The sequence below is a fragment of the Nicrophorus vespilloides genome, unplaced genomic scaffold (genome assembly GCF_001412225.1).
Source record: "Nicrophorus vespilloides isolate i.1.1-1 unplaced genomic scaffold, Nicve_v1.0, whole genome shotgun sequence".
Classification (NCBI taxonomy): domain Eukaryota; kingdom Metazoa; phylum Arthropoda; class Insecta; order Coleoptera; family Silphidae; genus Nicrophorus; species Nicrophorus vespilloides.
The window spans coordinates 100,344-117,774 of record NW_017098979.1 but is presented as its reverse complement, the minus strand read 5'-3'; the positions used below and the strand labels follow the sequence as shown (position 1 = coordinate 117,774).

Sequence of the window (17,431 nt, the reverse complement as noted above, 5' to 3'; positions counted from 1 at the left end):
AATAAAATTAATGGTTGTATACTTTTTAGTTTCTTTTTTCTTCTCTCATTCTAATAAAAGATAAAATACAACTTTAGATGAAAATCAGGACGCACCGATGTCTATTTTCTTCCTATGATTTAACGACGCAATGTTTTGTAAACAATCCAACCATTGCGCACTGTACAATACTACAACTTATGAGAACGCAACACATAAATCGGCGTCCAAACAACGGTGGTTTCGAGGGGGGTTTTGTGTAACAAATATAAAATGGTAAATGTCTTTCTGGAGTTTCGCATATAATAAATACAGAGCGGTTCGGAAAACGCTATGATTATTGTCGATATAATAATGTGTAAACAATTGTCACGTGTGCTTAGATTATATAAACCTTTCGTATTTATTACTTTTTTTGTTTGTTTTCAAATGGCTGATGCGTCTTTCAATTTGTATACAATGGAACGATAGAAAATTAACATTTAAAAAATATACACGTGTAAATTTGTAAGTGCGCGCGCTAAAACCAGTCTTCTCGAATTTTCACTTCTTACGAATCGAATTATAAATTAATCATTAATATAATAATAATAATACTTAATTATAAAGAGAGTTAAGAGATAGAGAGATGGTTTATAATCGAACAAAATTGTGCATTTCGCGGGGGCGGAGGTAATCTAGTGAGCAGATTGATTATGTGGAAGTGGGCGGAGCGAGTTCGTCAACAGTCGGTTTATTGCTTCATTCATAGTATGGAGGAATGGACTTAGCATTTTCTGGCTGAGGGTGGGCGGTACATTCGGAACCGATACTTCCCATAATTCCTCATTCGCGTTCCATAGGCCTCGTTTACATAATATAATCACATAATGAAACATTGAATCTGACGGTACATTAACTTCCTTCATCGTAAACATTATCAACGCATAACAAGGTACTTTTTTTAATCATATGTACAAATCTCACACACTCTTCAAAGTCACATAATATATACATACAAACACACTTTTTTTTTTCGTTTTGATTAATATTCATTAGGAATCGTCTAAATTGCATAACATTGTTCATATAAACCATCGTAAATAATAGCTTCATATATCTTTTTTGTCGCTTTGTGTTTTCATCCTCAACAATTTTTGTATTAACAAACATTTAAAATCTAACTAGTGGGTAATTACGTTCACAAATCTTTTGAAAAATACTCGATTTTCATTTTGTACGTGTAAAAAAGACAACACACACATTGAATATCCATTATGTACAAGTAATCAAAAAAATAAATCAAATGCATGACTCCAAAACGGTTAATTCCAGTTAAATATAAATATATATATTGTATATAAATTACGTCTGCAAATGGCAGTTCAACTTATATAAGATTTGTTCAATTATATTAATTAATCGGAAGGCAATTCTTTATCATGTTTGTTTTTTTTTAATCTTCTTTGTTGTGTTTTGTTATCATTATCAAATTCACTTTGTATAATAAGTATTTACCTTTCGAAAGACACACAGCACCGCTACGTTATATATAAATTGTATTCCATATACACCTTTTTGTGGGTTTCTTTTTTCTTTTTGGCATTTTTCTCTTAATATGGAGGGGTCGAGGCCTCGGAACAGGTAGAGTCCGGACAATGGTTGCTGATTGAATGCTGCAGAGCCATAGGCATCAGCCATTCTTTGGGTAAACACTTTTCAAGGAAAGGTACCCAACTGCTAAAATACGCCAAACGATTCACCCAAGACGGTATATCTTGCCCGCACAGAATCTACAACGAAATTACCGTTATTAAATGAGGAAAAAGACATCGAATGATGATATCTCACTTTAGTAAAGGCACCTGAAAAGTGGTTACAATTGTTGTTCATTAGGTGGTATCTGTCCCCGCGGAATTCTTTACCCAATTCATTGATGATTCTTTTCACATCATCCTCTGTAAAATCTGTATATCCGATTTGTATGCTTTGTCTAAAAAGTCAATTAAATGCATTATTAATTGAAACTCCACATATTCAAATCAAAATAATTACCTAAATCGAAATTGATCACCCAATTCCCTCTCATCCCTTGGTATAATCTCAAAGATGCCTGTGAAAGGATACTGGTGTCCACCATATGCATACTCTGTACCATAAATTTCGACACCTAAAATTTGAAAAAAAAATATATTTTCAGCTGGATTTTATTGTTAGAATTATTTAATATTTACCTGAGTGGAAGACTCCTAAGCCTATGTTTGAGGTTAAATCATTAATTTTGTACATGTCATAAACATTGAGTAGTATTGGTTCCCGGGCCATTCTGCTGGGCAGAAGCTCTTCTGAGCCAGAGTCTCTGGTGACACTCATACAGCTGAATGGCAGATTACAGCTGATACCATTGGAGAACATCCTGCCAAGCAAACAGAATATTCAATTAAAATTATATAAGGACTGCCCACATGCCATCCATCCCATATATACACATACAAGCATACATATCATTGTTAATTAACACTTCTGAATATCACACATCCATATCAGATAATGAATAAACTAAATGAGAAGCAATTGTTTAAACAGTGATAAGACTCAACTATGATGTGCACTTGACAGAGGAGGACTTTCAGTTGTTATTTATTCACTTAACATGGCACACTACTTACACACTGCAGGGGTTGATGCTGGACGTTTGGGGAGAATTAAAATGAGAGTATCTGAGAAAGGAATGATTGAATGAATGGTGGTCAGAGAACTTCAGCTGGATCAGAAAGGAAGAGGAACGGAAATAACGACGAGCCTTTTCTGTCACATTCGGGCTAACGACAACGTTTCCGATTGTTTATAAATATACAGACGCAAACTGGAAACCGCACACAAAAACAGAACGAAAAAGTCTATTTAAAACATACGTCACACACAATGAAACAATACTCTCGCAATCTCACATACACACACACACTCAAAACACCACTGACAGCTTAGGTTTCGATGACATCTGACATTTGCAGCGATTGGTGGAGAGAGCGCGTGTCTGCGCACAACACTAAAACCCAGAAAATCGGCATCTTTTTCAATGAAAATATAACAAATCCAAAAAAATTACTTGATTTTCCTCTTGAAATGTAATTTTCCCATCTTTTTCACTCGAATTTTGTACTGTGTCCACCGCCGGTTGTTTGCGAAACGAAATTCAAATTTCCTCCATAAACGTCAAGTAATCCTGAGCTTAATCCAATTCGATTCTTGCACTTTGTTGATTGTCATTTTTTATTCGAGGTTAGGTGTCGATGAATTTGTATTGCGCTGTGTCATTTTGGCGTAAAGTTTTGTTGAATATTGCTTGAGGAATACCGCCATGGCCGTGGAAATGGAACGCGAAAAGGCGCTCGGCGATTACCGCAAGAAGCTGCTTGAACACAAGGAGGTCGAATCTCGCCTCAAAGAAAGTGAGTTATGGGAATGGTCTTTTTGCAGCATCCTTGCTAATATTTATCTTGTTTCATATGTTTCCAGTGCGAGAGCAGCTGAAGGATCTAACAAAGCAGTATGATAAGTCTGAGAATGATCTGAAGGCTCTGCAGAGTGTCGGCCAAATTGTTGGAGAAGTTTTGAAACAGTTGACTGAAGAAAAATGTAAGTCTGATTTTTAGTATTCAACATTAACATTCTATTTGATTTTAACTTACTCTGTTACTAAGGAAATATATGTTTTCTTGTATTAATGAATATATCATAAATATATTTCTTTGTCTTCAAGAATTTAGACAAAAATAATATAATACTTAATAGCTTTGACTATTTAGTGTTAACATTTGGTGTCTCTTCATTGTACAAATGTTTGTAAATAATAAGTTTTTGTAATTTTTTAGTTATTGTAAAGGCAACAAATGGGCCCAGATATGTAGTTGGATGTCGCAGGCAATTGGATAAACAGAAGTTGAAGGCTGGAACAAGGGTGGCTTTGGATATGACCACGCTCACAATCATGCGCTATTTACCGCGCGAAGTCGATCCTTTAGTATACAACATGAGTCACGAGGATCCAGGAGATGTGACGTACTCGGCAATCGGAGGTCTTTCAGAACAAATCCGTGAACTGAGAGAAGTCATAGAATTGCCGCTGCTGAATCCAGAGCTTTTCATGAGAGTCGGAATCACTCCGCCTAAAGGTTGCCTATTGTATGGACCACCCGGAACCGGTAAAACTCTCTTGGCGAGAGCAGTCGCATCTCAATTGGACGCCAACTTCCTGAAGGTCGTCTCCAGTGCGATCGTCGACAAATACATCGGCGAATCGGCGCGTTTGATTCGTGAGATGTTCAATTATGCTAAAGACCATCAGCCTTGCATAATATTCATGGACGAAATCGATGCTATCGGTGGCAGAAGATTCTCCGAAGGTACTTCCGCCGATCGTGAGATCCAACGTACGCTGATGGAGTTGCTCAATCAGATGGACGGGTTCGATTCGCTGGGACAAGTCAAGATGATCATGGCGACGAACAGGCCCGACACCCTAGACCCCGCCCTCTTGCGTCCCGGTAGACTCGATCGTAAGATCGAAATCCCTTTGCCCAATGAACAGGCTCGTTTGGAGATCCTCAAGATCCACGCCGGACCAATCGCTAAGCACGGCGAAATCGATTACGAGGCTATCGTTAAATTGTCGGACAGTTTCAACGGCGCCGATTTGAGGTAACCAACTCATTATATTTATAAAACTAAAACCATCATTATTTTAATTTTATTAACAGGAATGTTTGCACGGAAGCTGGTCTCTTCGCAATCCGTTCAGATAGAGAGTACGTGATCCAGGAGGACTTCATGAAAGCCGTCAGGAAGGTTTCAGACAACAAAAAGCTGGAGAGCAAGCTCGACTATAAGCCGGTATAAACTGTTTAACTTATTCAATGTGTTTAACTTCTTAAGGTATCTTTTTTTTTTAATTTCAACAAAGAAAATAATAATAAAACAACAACAAAAACTTTAATAATAATATATTTTTGGTGTGTAATAAATAATGTTTCGTTTCTCTTTCATTTTCTCTTCTCTCGCTCTCAGAAATGATGATTCTCATTCAATTAAGCGCGTTAAAATCGAGTAACACATATCAGATCTATAATAGGTTCATCATCACTAAAATGGAACAAAACAAGCCCAAAAACTAATAATAAAAAATATAAGTATATATAAAGACAAATTTTGACTAGAAATAATTAGAAGAAATACAGTATTACTAAGCTTAGAGTATTCGTAATTAGTATTGTAAATCGTTAAATGACTTCCCATTCGGTGAGTGATATGTCTGGAGATGTGGTGCTATCCCCCAACGATATCTTGTAAACATTCCAATTGTTGGGCAAGGTTTGGCAAGCTGCAATTACAAAGCGAAAACAAAGATGGGTATTAGAATTTTGAGTTGATCTTTCACCGGCCAATACTTCACTGAGAAAACATCAACTCACTCATTTGCGATATCCTAGCAAACCAATTTTTGAGAAAGCAACAGAAAATTACAATTTAGTGACAAATGTTGATAAGTATTTAAAAAGGAATTGGCACAAGTTTTACATGGACTGTGAAACCTAGTTCCAAATCAAAATATTTTTTATAAATGAATGATTTTTGTATGTAAGTAAACAAGAAACTACTGCTGTAAAACTGGGCCTCTAAATGAAGAAAGTAAAACGAAACGTTAAAACATATTCACCTGGAATGTCGATTTTTTGGATTTGAGGTTTGTTAATCGTCTCGGTGGCACTTTTAATTGGCGATATCCTATTAATATCTTGCACCTGCTCAACGGGTGATTTTTGCGTGATGCACGGTTCATCTTGAATAACAAGCGTCTCCTGTCTGCTGCTAGTAATAATGTCAGGAATATCTTTGGTTTCGTCCTTCTTCTCCGGGCGGCTCTCATAGTAGTCGAGTATTTCCAGTTTGGGCTTATCCAGCTGCTTCAGATCCACCTTGACCTGATCAAATTTAAGGACGTCTGCTAGTAATTTCTCCTTTTGCACGATATCGTTGTGAATCGAGTCGGGACTCCTCAGATCAGGCATCATATCTGTTGCACTCAGATTCATGACAGTCGGCTTCGTGATGCTGCTTGAATCCCTCTCGTCGTTCGAACTATTTGAGCTGTTCGAGTAAACGCTCGTCGTCATCGTATCCGACTTTTTGCTGCGACCTCTCTTGAAGAGAATGGTTTCGTCGAACTGCTGCTCCGATATCTTGTTGTACACCTCCATCTTCCTATAAGCATCGTACACTTTCTCAGTGTAGGAAGGATTATGAGGAATGTATTTATTCGATGGAGATTCCCTAGCCTCTTCGGCCCTGCTGATGTTCTGATCCGATTGGAAAACAGTAGCTGCTAAGATCGTCGAAGCTTGCATCTTGTTCGTTAAACTTTTTATAGAAGTTTTCAGAGGCGACGAATTTACTGAGCTTCCTGCAAATACATATTACATATATAATTACCTCATTTACAATTATACAATTTAAATAATTACGATTTTCAATTTCCATTTCTGGCGTAAAAGCCACCCGTATCAAGCTCCTCTCGCCTTCCAGAATGAAGATCTCGTCCTTGTTTACCGCAACATCACAGACCCTGAAAATCACACGCGATTAGTTTATTTATAAATCTTCAGACCTCGGACGGAGCGGAAAGAACCACTAACTTTCTTAAATGAGTAATTACAGCTACGATCTTTAGATGCTGCGGAGACAACACGTAGACGACCTCATCGCTGTAAGTTATCAGGTAGTTTTCGCAAAACTGTATTAGAGGTCCAAAGCTGGCCTCTTTGCTTGGACGCTTGTTCTCCAAGTTCGCCGGAAACGGGTTTAGTAGAGGCACTTCGAACAATTCGTGATCGCTCAAAACTTCCTGAAAACAATTACATTTTAATTAATAAATTATTGTACAATCCGAATCAGTAGCATTATTAAAAATCACAATGAGCATATTATTCAACTTTATATAAATTTACTTTAAACAGTAGCGTTTTCTGAACAGAACCATTAGCGTCTGCCACCCACAGTCGCAAACCAGGCCTGGAACTATAAATAATGATATCGCTAGGACTAATACCATTTCTGCAGAACAAAGAACCAAATTGACCGAATCTGAAAATAATTACATCATATTATAACATCATCATTTAATTTAATGATAGTAACGTACATCTTGCGATCCTTTTTGCCGACTTGGCTAACCGACCATTTATTGTCCCTGCGGCAAAGTATAGTGCGATACGTCGTCGAAACCAAAAGATTCTGCTGATGATAACTTAATTGCACTACTTTGTAAGCTTCATTGAGCACTTCAGCAGACTTACATAAATGCTGAAATCACAAAATCATAATGATGCTCCTGATGATCATTCTATTAAAAATGTTTACCATGTAATCATCAATCTCAGTCAGTATTACAATCCCATTGGCATCACCTGAGAAGACTTTCATTCCATTCTTGGACCATTCTATGGCTGTAACAGCAGCTGAGTGCATATCAGTTACAGTATACCTCTCCACTGGTTTTGTTTCTGGCCTGAGGCTCTCAGGTAATGTATCAGGTGGTGTCTTGGGCACTTGGAAAATTGTGATTGTGCCATCCTGAGAGCCACAGCATATCATGAAATCAACAGAAGAAACGATCTTTACGCAAGAGACAGGCGAATTGACGTTCTGCAAAGATGAATTATTAACCAACATATTGTTAGATTAATACCAATAGGTGTGCATTACCTCGCAGCGGAGTCTCTGCAATGTGAGCTTCTTACGGTCATATATGTATACCACTCCGCTGCTCGTTCCCAGGACGAGATATTCTGTAATCGCATCGATGCAATATATCTTCAATTCGGTGTTGAAGATGCCGTTTTGCGATCGAGTTGGCAGCTTTTGGAAGAGGTCCGTCAGGGGAGCCCATTCTCTCAGCACGATCTCCTGTTCGCATGCAGATAGAGCCATTTACACAATTTTAAACTAAAAACAACAACAACTCCTCCTGACGTTACACTTCTTATCGATTCTCATAAATAAATAACGAAAGCGTACGAAAGACGAAAACAATACCAACAACTGCCACCAATACCGAAAGCACCGCAAGCTAATTAAGAAAACGTTCAAAATCATTCATAAAGCTTTTCGTTTATACATAAACATTAAAGTTAATTATCTTTAGGCAATTATTTAATGCTATGTAATGAGCAAATGCAATCACAAAGAAAATTGTTATTATTTTTTAAATAACACCACCTGGTGACAAATTATAATTCTTCATTTACTGCCATCTGTTAAATCTATACTAAAGATTATAGTTTTTGCACTTTTCAATTTCTTTACTTTATAATTAATTGTACATTGGATTTATTTATTCACAATAATTTATAAGTCAATTTATTAATAAATGTAAAATATTTGGTTAATTTTAATTCAATCTATTATTGAAATATTCTTCGCTTATGCAAACCTACACACAGCTAATCCATAACCAACAATAATTCAAACACGTGAAACGTCATAACAAAACGGAGTGGTTTTAACTGTTGTACATTATTTTTAATAACCATGGCTCTGCTGAAGCAATACGACGGGTGCCTCTACGTTGCTGTTGGAGACCAAATTTTAATACATAACTACAGTGGGAGCTGTGCTCCAGTGAAGAGTGTTAAGTTACCAGAGATCATAATACCAGAAAACCTGAGCGTGGGCCAAACTGAGGTTCTGAAGAGAGAGGACAAGCAAATCATTTCCCTATCCGTGAACAAAGAGTACATTTTAGCAACAACTCAGAATAAACAAGTAGTGCTGTTTGATGCTAAACTGCAAGTGATAAAGAATTTTGTTTTAAATAGAGCAGCAAGTAAAGTTAGACTTGGCTCCAACAATGATATCCTGATTGCAGATAAAACAGGAGATGCTTTTGTCTGTGAGTTTAACAAGGATACTCCAGCTTTGGTGCTTGGTCATTTAAGTATGCTCTTGGACATTTTAATTGAGGACAAATACATAATCACCTGTGACAGAGATGAGAAGATCAGAGTTTCCCATTACCCAAACTGCTACAACATCTTGAGTTATTGCTTGGGACACAAGGAGTTTGTTACAAACATTGAAATCTTCAATGGACTCTTGGTGTCTGCATCTGGTGATGGCACAGTCAGATTTTGGGATTACAAAAGTGGAAGGCAGATTGGCATTGTGAACTGCAATGATTTTATCAAAGATAAAAATGTAATTGAGCAGTTCTGTTTGAAAATGGATCAAGATAATGTTGAGGTCAGGGCTTTGCCAATAACAGATATGCAGGTTCATGGAAACTATGTTGCAGTGAGCTTGCTGGGTTTAAATTACATTCAAATCTATTCAGCTGTTTGGAGTGAGGATAGTTTGGATGTGAAACACTTGCAAAATGTCAATTTTGATTCGCAACTTGTTAATTTTAGTTTAAGGGATAGATTGATAATTTTAACCAGTGATAAGTTGCTTTGTTATGAGTGTAAAGGGGACAAATATGAGTTTCAAAGTGATTTGAATCAATTTTATGATGACAACAAGGAGCTGATTACTAAGAGTAGTAAGGATGATTTCTCTGTTTATTATAAGAGAAAATTCGATAATGTTCAAGAGTACTTGGAACGCAAGAAGTTGCGTTTGGAAGGTGGTCTGAATAAATAAAGTTGATTTATTTTTTTAAAAGTATTATTTATTTTTTTACCTAAAACGATGTTGTCCTATGATAAAAGTGCGGCGCAAGTTCTAGCAACCATTCGCTGTTGATGACGGTTAAATCCCTCATGAATAATTCGGTGGTGTGAAGGACCTCGCAGAACAAAACCCTGCAATTTTTCAATGTTAAAGGAGTTTGATTTCATGTGACGATTAGATCGAGCGTTTACCATTGGGGTTGCGTGATTGTGTACAAACTGCTGTCCGGGTGGACATGCAACTCGATATCGCCCCTAACTGTTTTGTACACGCCAGAATGATGTAAATAAGCGGCATTGGGGAATAGCCCCGTCACCAAACATTTGCAAACAGTCTCAGCAAACCCTGGAAATAAAAAAAGAAATAAATTACTTAATGAAAAAAAATAATAATAGACATGTTACCTCCGCATGAAACAAGAGGCACACCATAATTAACGAGCATCTTTTCCAACCGCTTTCTTATTTCTACGACCCGCTTCAAACTTTTGTAATTGAGGTAATTCCTTTGGCAGAAGCCCTGCTGCATATCGTTATTCATGAAGCCGGAAAATACATTTAAATAGGTGATCAAATCCCCCTCCTCCACTTCGAACATTCGTTTCTTTATACGGGCTTTAATCGAATTGTTCCCCGACAACGGCTTCACGAAGATCGTCTCCACTTGCAGCATTGAAATCACCGTGAGTATTTCTTCGGAACAGCCGTATTCTCCCGAACTCAGCAACACCTTCGAGTACATCGGATCCAGAGCGAATTCGGCCATATTGAATCCCAGCGGATTGGTCAGCTCACCACGAATATCAATTGCATCCAAGGCATATAAGATTTCCAAAGCGCTCTTTATGTTTGCAAGCGGCGGAGGACTCGGGAAATCAAATTCCAAAATATTGCTGATACCCAAAGCTTTCAGTTGCAACAATACGTAGGTTAAATTGGTGCGTGTTATTTCTGGAGGCGTGGCATCGGCCATTCTAGGCCAATCCTTCTCCGCGTACAGCCTGTAAACTTTGCCGGATCGCATTCGACCCGCCCTTCCTGCCCTTTGATTCGCAGATGCTTTGCTTATGGGGAGGAGCATCAAACTATCCGTGTGCGTGTCGTTATTGAACCATTTCAATTTTACAAAGCCACAGTCGATCACTGAAACAAAATGTATAAATTACACACGATCAATTTCATAGTATATGTAATTACCATGGACGATTCCCGGTATAGTTACAGATGTTTCTGCAACATTTGTAGCAAGCACAACTTTCCTATAGCCGTCGGGTGCGAATTTGAATACCTTTAGCTGTTCCATATTTGGTAGAGATCCGTACATCGGTAACACAAACATTTTGTTTTTCTTGTCTTCTTCTTCCAGCAAGTTTGCATGCTCCTTCAGGACACGCCATGCTCTATCAACTTCTTCCTGTCCAGTTAAAAACGCTAAGATATCACCGGGTTCCTTGGAATTGTTAATTTTTACTACTAAATCGATTACACCTTGCACATAGCAAGGAATTGGTTCTGCAACAGAAGAATTCTATATCAAAAATTTACAAATTCATAAGCTGTAGTAAATTCATTTAAATATATATATGATACTGTTGCAATATGCAAATCAAACAAAATAATGATCTAACTCAATGCAGGATTATCTCATCGTATATGAGTCATGATCAAAAAATGTAAAGTTTATGCGAGCTCGTAATATCTCTCAACTTAACAGTAATTCTAATTACCTTTGATGAAGTAAACATCAACTGGAAATTGTCTTCCGTGTACCGAAAGAATTGCAGCCGTATCCATCGATTTGTTTGTACCATCGTTGCTATTGAAGAAGGCTTTCAATTCTCGCGCATCAACTGTAGCTGAGGCAACGATCAACCGCAACTCCTTACGTTTCTTTAAAAAAAAAACAAGAATTACAGTTAATTTGCTAAGAATATATTCATGTAAATTAAATATGAAACCTTCAGAATCTTCTTCATCAGTCCCATCAAGATATCGGTGTACAGAGTCCTTTCGTGCACTTCGTCAAGCATTATTGCCGAGTATGTGGAGAGTAACGGATCGGCCATCATTTCCCTCATCAGAATTCCTTCGGTCATATACTGAAAACATTAATCTGTTAGTATTTCTTCGATTGTAATGCACCGGTAATTGGTTTACTTTGATTTTAGGTTGTATTGTGCAGGCGTCGAATCTGACGGCATATCCGACGTGACTTCCTTGGACCTGAGTTGAGGTTTCATCTGCTACCCTCCTGGCCAAGGAGATGGCTGCGATGCGCCTAGGTTGGCACACTCCAATCGTCCCAGGCCATTCCGCCTCTATCATATACTGAAATATTCATTCACGTACCAAGAGAAAGGTTTGAAAAGAAAATACACAGTTATTGTTGATGTTTTTATGAAGAATCATATGCAGTGTCAGTCAAAAGTGTATAATCAATATATTTTTGTTAGCTTTTTTTTACAAGATTTCTAAATGTATATATTGAATGTGTAAAAGTCCAAATGTGTTTCATTTTTCTAGTTTTCTCAATTGATTCTTCACATTAGAGTGATATTGTATATGATTTTATGTTGTTTATTGTGCGAATTCGGATTCGGATTAATTTAGTTTTCATGTAATTCTTATATATATATTTAACAAATATAATAGATCATTTCCACATATTATAATGTTAACAATATGTACACAGTTTTATTTAACAAGACAGTAAATCATCTATAATACTAATAACTCAGTAATCATTAAAAAGTTACAAATATTACTTAATGATTATTCACCATGGGATTAAATTAAATTAAACAATTAATGCAACGGAAAATACACAACGATTGGCAAGATGAAGTGGAGGAGGAGACGTAGTCGACTCTCAGAAGGATACGATCCTTCTGTATATAAAATCTTTGACGTCGGCTACGTGGATTTCGGCAACGCAGATGGCTCCGAGAAGAACGCCGAAGCCGGCATACTGAATGGCTTTCAGGAATTCCCACAACTTATCACAAAATACGGCCAACAAAAGGCAATGCAACAGATTATGAACATTGAATATCCTCCACAGCCAGGCGACGCTGAAGAACACAGAACTTTGGTAAACTATTGTCTGTCTGTTGTACGTATCCAAGTTGACGTCGTTGGATTCGAGTAGCGTTTGATACAGTGCTATGTACCGGTTCCAAGCTGCCGAACTGATGATTAACTGAATCGAGTAGCACACGATCTTGATGACTACCTTCTTCGTGGTCACCTTCGCTTTGTACACCATCGTGTCCTTCTCTTTCTCACTCGGCGATGCCGTCGTGGGTAGCTGCATATATCCTCTTCTAGGCGGATTGCTCTTGAGGAACACGAAGGCCCCTATCATCAATGCAATACAACCGAGACCGTCGCAGATGCCGTCGATGTAATAACCTGCTGTACCCACTTCGGATCTCTCGCCCTTTATGTGCTTCCTCGCTCTGGCCACGTGCCCGTCCATATCGTCCAAGAACGTTCTCACCTCGAAGAGCAACACGCCGATTCGCCTGTAAGCGAGGCTATCGCTCGAAATGCATTTGGCGCTTAGGATCGCCACGAAAACATGAAAAAAGCTAATCATGTTGGGCGTGATCCAAAGGACATCGTCAATCTTCAACAAATTGTCGACGATGACGGCGAGCGGCGAGAACAGATAATGGTTAGTATGGTCAAGCAGTAGGGCCTTCACGGTTACATCGCAAAGCGGATTAATGTCGCAACTTATCCAGGCCACATCACTATAACTGAACGTGACGTTGTCGTAGATGCTTCCCCGGTCTATCGGGTAGTTTTGAACTCTCATGTATAAGTTAACATCCATATAAATATACCAAACCATCAGCAAAAGCAACAGCGTAAGCAGTAGCTTGCTGATCTGCGACGAGGGACCAATCATTTTTTTTTCTTTTCTCTAACTACTTAGGCCCTAATTAGACATTGGACGGTTTCTCAGTCTCAACAATTATTTTGAATTAAGTTTTGTTTGTATTAAACGACTCTTATGTTCTAAGTAGTGTTTGGTTAAGCGCTACACGAACCTGAAACGAAAAAAATAAATGAACGTCCTGAAAAATGCCTAATAGTTAGAACCACACTCACATCTCTCTCTCCACGCAAATAAAAACAACGCACCGTGCATAAACAATAATTAAACTGGAAACTCGACACGAAAGCACAATTTCTTTTCTACAATATTATTATCATTATTATTCACGCAATCTATACCTGTATCGAAAAGCTGATAAAGGCGAGTCAAGTGGTTCTCAGGGCCGGATTAACATGCCAACTAAACCCACCGTACTCAACAACTTCTAAAATAGATTTTTCGTTTGATTTTCGCTTAAGGGTGGTGGTTTTTTCTCTTCCTTCGCTACTTTAATGCACAAATCGATAAATAATTCACAAATAATTAACCGTAATGAATAATTGATTATCGTTCGGTCATTAAAAGAACCACTCTCCATTTGAAACTACTTACTCGAATGATTCACGTAAAAGCATTACTTCTTAAATAAACACATTCATGTATCATGAAAGCTATTACAACTATCATTAGATTAATTACATTCTAAATATACTATGGTATTCAAATACAAAAAATTATAAACAAAGTGAAATTTAAAAGAATAAAAATGTGAACTCAAAATCTTTATAATTATATAGTGATAAATGGAATTAAAAAAATGTCTTAACATGGAAATGTTGGCGATAAGTCCTAAAGTGTCCGCGGAAATCCGGATACAACCACACTCTTAATTCTCACTCTCCTCTTAATTTTAATTTAAATAGCAAAATCTGTTTTATATAACTTTAAAGTACAAAAAAATTCTTTGTTCTATGAATTGAATCATATTTCATTTATATATTTTGGAGTACATTATCATTTTATTTAACAATTATTCGGAAATCCGGCCCTGCTCTCCCGTTAATTATTTATATCAACGAAAAAAGAAATATAAAGCGAAAAGATCGTAGCCACTATTTCATCAACATTTCCAATCGGATAAGTCCCATCAACTATTAATAGCGATTCCCCGCACGCAACTAAATTTGGTACTGATTTTGTTTACAAATATTTTTAGAACGCAATTGGAACGCGGCGAACATTTTTATATATAATATTAAAAGAAAAGAAAAAAAAACCCTGAAACAGACGATGTATAAGGACGAACTAAATGGTTTCACGTTTCTGTTTGCATTTCTGATTCAATTTAATTTAATCTCTCAAGGTGAAACTCTTGCGAATTATCAACGGTATATTCGAAGACAATGGTACATTTGTAAAGTCGTCGCAAATATTTCTGACCTTAATTGAGGCGAGCGAATTTTTCTTTAAAAAAAAACGTTCTTAGATGTGCATCATTTGTTAACATTACTGAACTTTGTGGAATTATGAAAAGTAATCGAGTATGAAATTCGATCCTTTGCGTTTCGACAAATAAAATATACATAACTCAAAGTAATGAACACAAATTATGCATGGGCGTGTTAACTATAACGTAAACATTTTAAATTGCTTCTTACCAAAACTAATTTAACTGTAAGAATTGCTTTTATTTTTTGAACTGTGCGTGATTTTTGAACATTGCTCTATCAGCCCACAAAAAAATCCTCGAATAGCTAGCCAGACTGGGCGTTTATCAATACACTGACCTGCGGTATTTGCGTGCTTTTCCCGCATCCGGTTTCTCCCACTAACACGAGTGTTTGGTACTTCTCGAGTAGATAAAGAATGTGACTGCGGTTCCTGAAGATCGGTAGCTTCTGCCGCTGGACTTGAACGGATTGCGAGATATTCCTATTGAAGATGAATTCGGTACTCTCGTATGAGAGGTTAGTCTCTTTTCTATCTAGGAAGCTCGAACTTTCAGCGGGTTTCAGAAACTTCGGCGTGATATCACTCATACTCGGATCCTCGGCCGAATCTCTGGATGCAACTTTAATCTTCGACGAGCTGCAAATATCATAAACATTCAGTATCTTACATAATTATACATAAAATTGAAATGAAATACAAATTCTGGTTTTATAGGATTTTTGTGATATTGGAATAAACGGTTATTCTATAGATTAAACAACATTATCGGAAGATAAGGAAGAAACCAGTTTTATTTCCGACGAGTGATTTCAGAACATGAGAATCTCATTTAATTTTTATCAATGGAAGTTTATTTTCATTACAAATCGATGTTTCTGATATAACGCTAGAAAGTTTCTTTTAAATATTTTGCATGTATGTACAACATAGAAAATGCAAGTTATTTTATAATGCAAACCGAAATTACGAAAACAACAAATATTTAAGTTTTTCAATGATCCCAAATTTGTTCAAATATATGCAAGCCTTGACCTTACATCTGCTTAACCTCCAATGCACCAATTGACCTGTGCATCTTTCGTTGCATCAATTGCATTCATCGTTTTATTCCATATTTCGCAATTTCGCTGGAAACGTTTATACAGTGGAACCTCGCTTAACGACTTTAATCCTTTCCAAAATTTCCGGATTTTTACTCGTATTGTGAAACATATTCAAAAAGCACTAATGTTTACACAAGTTTTAATAATGATGACTTCGGACTCGTTAAGCGAGTCATTTTTCTTACAATTCATTTTGCTCGTTATGCGAGGTTCCACTGTATTTTTGAAACATTTTATATTTAGTTATTGGTTATCCAATTTTGCATAAATCATAGCCTTGCTGCAATATGCCAGTGTCATTGAAATGATAAAAGTAGGCGAATTAAAATTATTGAGAACAATTAAGCACGTTTTATTTTTAAATCCTGAACAATAACCTTGAAAGATTTAAAAACCATTAAAGCATAAATCGCAATGTTTCACACAAATGGGGGAAAACACATGCACACTGAGGAATCTAAATGAGCAGGTTTAATTGCTGGATATTTTTCTATCATATTAAATGGAAAAAAAATCCACTTATTTATTTATTTTTAGTAGTGAATATAATGCAGAAAAACCGCAGATATAAATAAAGAATAACTTACCAATTATAAACATGTATGCAGTAGGTTTTTTGTGTATGTGTGTGTGTATTCAATTTATATAATTAAACTTATTAAAAGTCATTGTACCCACTGACAATTAACATTCAAAGCATTCTAACTATTTGATTGCCATGACAACTGAATTAATTAAAAGATTTATGCAATACAGAAAGACTAGCTCAGATGGAATGTCCTCATTTGATGATAAAAAGCTGATTTTGTTTTGATATGTTCTTGATTTTCTTTTTGTATTTAGCCTTGTCTGGGTGTACGTAAAAATAGAACTGAGTAATAATTGTTCATACATTTGGTTTTCAGTTAAAGTATAGAAAAATCAGCGGTTCTATGAGATTAATATTGAATGGAATTTAGGTTACCTGCTGGTGTTGGCTAAAAAAGGAAGCTCGTTCGTTTGTTATTGGCAAGGTCGGCCTTCTACAGATGATCTTCCCATTGATCAATTCGACGATTCATTGACTACTTTACTGGTAATTATCTAAGGTGGTCACACCAACTGTTAACCCCTCGCACATAGTAAACAAATATGGCGAGCGAGCAGCGGTGTGCAATGGCTGGCCTATTCGGAAACAATTAAAAAAAATTAAAGCTCTCAACTCAACACCATTCAAACCATTGACAAATGGATTGTGTGTGTGTGGAGGAAGTAGAAACAATCGTATAATTTAAAAAAAAATGCGAAAGCGCACGCGTTACCAGTTGCAA

The 17,431-nt window shown here is 36.8% G+C and overlaps 6 protein-coding genes across 9 annotated transcripts; 2 read left to right on the top strand and 4 right to left on the bottom strand.

The window, feature by feature from the left end:
- Positions 1 to 17: 17 nt before the first annotated feature.
- On the bottom strand, positions 18 to 2,933 carry LOC108563747 (desumoylating isopeptidase 2). 2 transcript variants are annotated; one of them, XM_017922504.1, is made up of 5 exons: positions 2,628 to 2,933; positions 2,193 to 2,374; positions 2,014 to 2,128; positions 1,810 to 1,951; positions 18 to 1,751 (listed from the first exon to the last, which is right to left on the bottom strand). In XM_017922504.1, the coding sequence occupies exons 2-5, from the start codon at positions 2,371 to 2,373 to the stop codon at positions 1,572 to 1,574; spliced, it is 618 nt and encodes a 205-aa protein (XP_017777993.1). In that variant the 5' UTR covers position 2,374; positions 2,628 to 2,933; the 3' UTR covers positions 18 to 1,571. The 2 variants fall into 2 exon arrangements, with proteins under 2 accessions (XP_017777993.1, XP_017777994.1); XM_017922505.1 differs by lacking the exon at positions 2,628 to 2,933 and adding an exon at positions 2,559 to 2,623.
- Positions 2,934 to 3,245: 312 nt separating this feature from the next.
- Positions 3,246 to 4,945, top strand: LOC108563745 (26S protease regulatory subunit 10B). Its single transcript, XM_017922502.1, has 4 exons — positions 3,246 to 3,410; positions 3,478 to 3,597; positions 3,834 to 4,659; positions 4,719 to 4,945. The coding sequence occupies exons 1-4, from the start codon at positions 3,320 to 3,322 to the stop codon at positions 4,855 to 4,857; spliced, it is 1,176 nt and encodes a 391-aa protein (XP_017777991.1). The 5' UTR covers positions 3,246 to 3,319; the 3' UTR covers positions 4,858 to 4,945.
- A 1-nt stretch (position 4,946) lies between these two features.
- Positions 4,947 to 8,077, bottom strand: LOC108563742 (WD repeat-containing protein CG11141). Of its 2 annotated transcripts, XM_017922500.1 has the most exons (9): positions 7,720 to 8,077; positions 7,375 to 7,659; positions 7,157 to 7,317; positions 6,963 to 7,098; positions 6,651 to 6,859; positions 6,480 to 6,580; positions 5,675 to 6,418; positions 5,430 to 5,443; positions 5,257 to 5,338 (listed from the first exon to the last, which is right to left on the bottom strand). In XM_017922500.1, exons 1-8 carry the CDS (start codon positions 7,942 to 7,944, stop codon positions 5,430 to 5,432), a joined length of 1,875 nt encoding a protein of 624 aa, XP_017777989.1. In that variant the 5' UTR covers positions 7,945 to 8,077; the 3' UTR covers positions 5,257 to 5,338. The 2 variants fall into 2 exon arrangements, with proteins under 2 accessions (XP_017777988.1, XP_017777989.1); XM_017922499.1 differs by lacking the exon at positions 5,430 to 5,443 and having other exon boundaries at positions 4,947 to 5,338.
- Positions 8,078 to 8,477: 400 nt separating this feature from the next.
- On the top strand, positions 8,478 to 9,678 carry LOC108563770 (tRNA (guanine-N(7)-)-methyltransferase non-catalytic subunit wuho). The gene has a single exon (XM_017922541.1). It carries the CDS (start codon positions 8,545 to 8,547, stop codon positions 9,652 to 9,654), a length of 1,110 nt encoding a protein of 369 aa, XP_017778030.1. The 5' UTR covers positions 8,478 to 8,544; the 3' UTR covers positions 9,655 to 9,678.
- Positions 9,661 to 17,361, bottom strand: LOC108563769 (probable ATP-dependent RNA helicase DHX35). Of its 2 annotated transcripts, none has more exons than XM_017922539.1 (9): positions 17,086 to 17,361; positions 15,354 to 15,654; positions 11,841 to 12,011; positions 11,642 to 11,782; positions 11,411 to 11,573; positions 10,881 to 11,195; positions 10,089 to 10,826; positions 9,876 to 10,029; positions 9,661 to 9,815 (listed from the first exon to the last, which is right to left on the bottom strand). In XM_017922539.1, exons 2-9 carry the CDS (start codon positions 15,603 to 15,605, stop codon positions 9,695 to 9,697), a joined length of 2,055 nt encoding a protein of 684 aa, XP_017778028.1. In that variant the 5' UTR covers positions 15,606 to 15,654; positions 17,086 to 17,361; the 3' UTR covers positions 9,661 to 9,694. The 2 variants fall into 2 exon arrangements, with proteins under 2 accessions (XP_017778028.1, XP_017778029.1); XM_017922540.1 differs by lacking the exon at positions 17,086 to 17,361 and adding an exon at positions 16,709 to 16,993.
- Positions 12,064 to 14,260, bottom strand: LOC108563771 (ceramide phosphoethanolamine synthase). Its single transcript, XM_017922542.1, has 2 exons — positions 13,800 to 14,260; positions 12,064 to 13,738 (listed from the first exon to the last, which is right to left on the bottom strand). The coding sequence occupies exon 2, from the start codon at positions 13,594 to 13,596 to the stop codon at positions 12,553 to 12,555; it is 1,044 nt and encodes a 347-aa protein (XP_017778031.1). The 5' UTR covers positions 13,597 to 13,738; positions 13,800 to 14,260; the 3' UTR covers positions 12,064 to 12,552.
- Positions 17,362 to 17,431: the final 70 nt, after the last annotated feature.

Bases quoted from the DNA above. Each gene is read 5' to 3' on its own strand.
- LOC108563747 (XM_017922504.1), bottom strand. From the start codon at position 2,373: ATGTTCTCCAATGGTATCAGCTGTAATCTGCCATTCAGCTGTATGAGT. The intron at 2,129-2,192 runs GTAAATATTAAA...TTCAAATTTTAG, and splicing joins CTTAGGAGTCTTCCACTCAG to GTGTCGAAATTTATGGTACA. The intron at 1,952-2,013 runs GTAATTATTTTG...TTGACTTTTTAG, and splicing joins GGTGATCAATTTCGATTTAG to ACAAAGCATACAAATCGGAT.
- LOC108563745 (XM_017922502.1), top strand. From the start codon at position 3,320: ATGGCCGTGGAAATGGAACGCGAAAAGGCGCTCGGCGATTACCGCAAG. The intron at 3,598-3,833 runs GTAAGTCTGATT...GTAATTTTTTAG, and splicing joins ACAGTTGACTGAAGAAAAAT to TTATTGTAAAGGCAACAAAT. The intron at 4,660-4,718 runs GTAACCAACTCA...TTTTATTAACAG, and splicing joins TTCAACGGCGCCGATTTGAG to GAATGTTTGCACGGAAGCTG.
- LOC108563742 (XM_017922499.1), bottom strand. From the start codon at position 7,944: ATGGCTCTATCTGCATGCGAACAGGAGATCGTGCTGAGAGAATGGGCT. The intron at 6,581-6,650 runs GTTAGTGGTTCT...TGTGATTTTCAG, and splicing joins GTAATTACTCATTTAAGAAA to GGTCTGTGATGTTGCGGTAA. The intron at 6,419-6,479 runs GTAATTATTTAA...ATGTATTTGCAG, and splicing joins AGAAATGGAAATTGAAAATC to GAAGCTCAGTAAATTCGTCG.
- LOC108563770 (XM_017922541.1), top strand. From the start codon at position 8,545: ATGGCTCTGCTGAAGCAATACGACGGGTGCCTCTACGTTGCTGTTGGA.
- LOC108563771 (XM_017922542.1), bottom strand. From the start codon at position 13,596: ATGATTGGTCCCTCGTCGCAGATCAGCAAGCTACTGCTTACGCTGTTG.
- LOC108563769 (XM_017922539.1), bottom strand. From the start codon at position 15,605: ATGAGTGATATCACGCCGAAGTTTCTGAAACCCGCTGAAAGTTCGAGC. The intron at 10,827-10,880 runs GTAATTACATAT...ATTTTGTTTCAG, and splicing joins TATACCGGGAATCGTCCATG to TGATCGACTGTGGCTTTGTA. The intron at 9,816-9,875 runs GTAAACGCTCGA...GAAAAATTGCAG, and splicing joins ACAATCACGCAACCCCAATG to GGTTTTGTTCTGCGAGGTCC.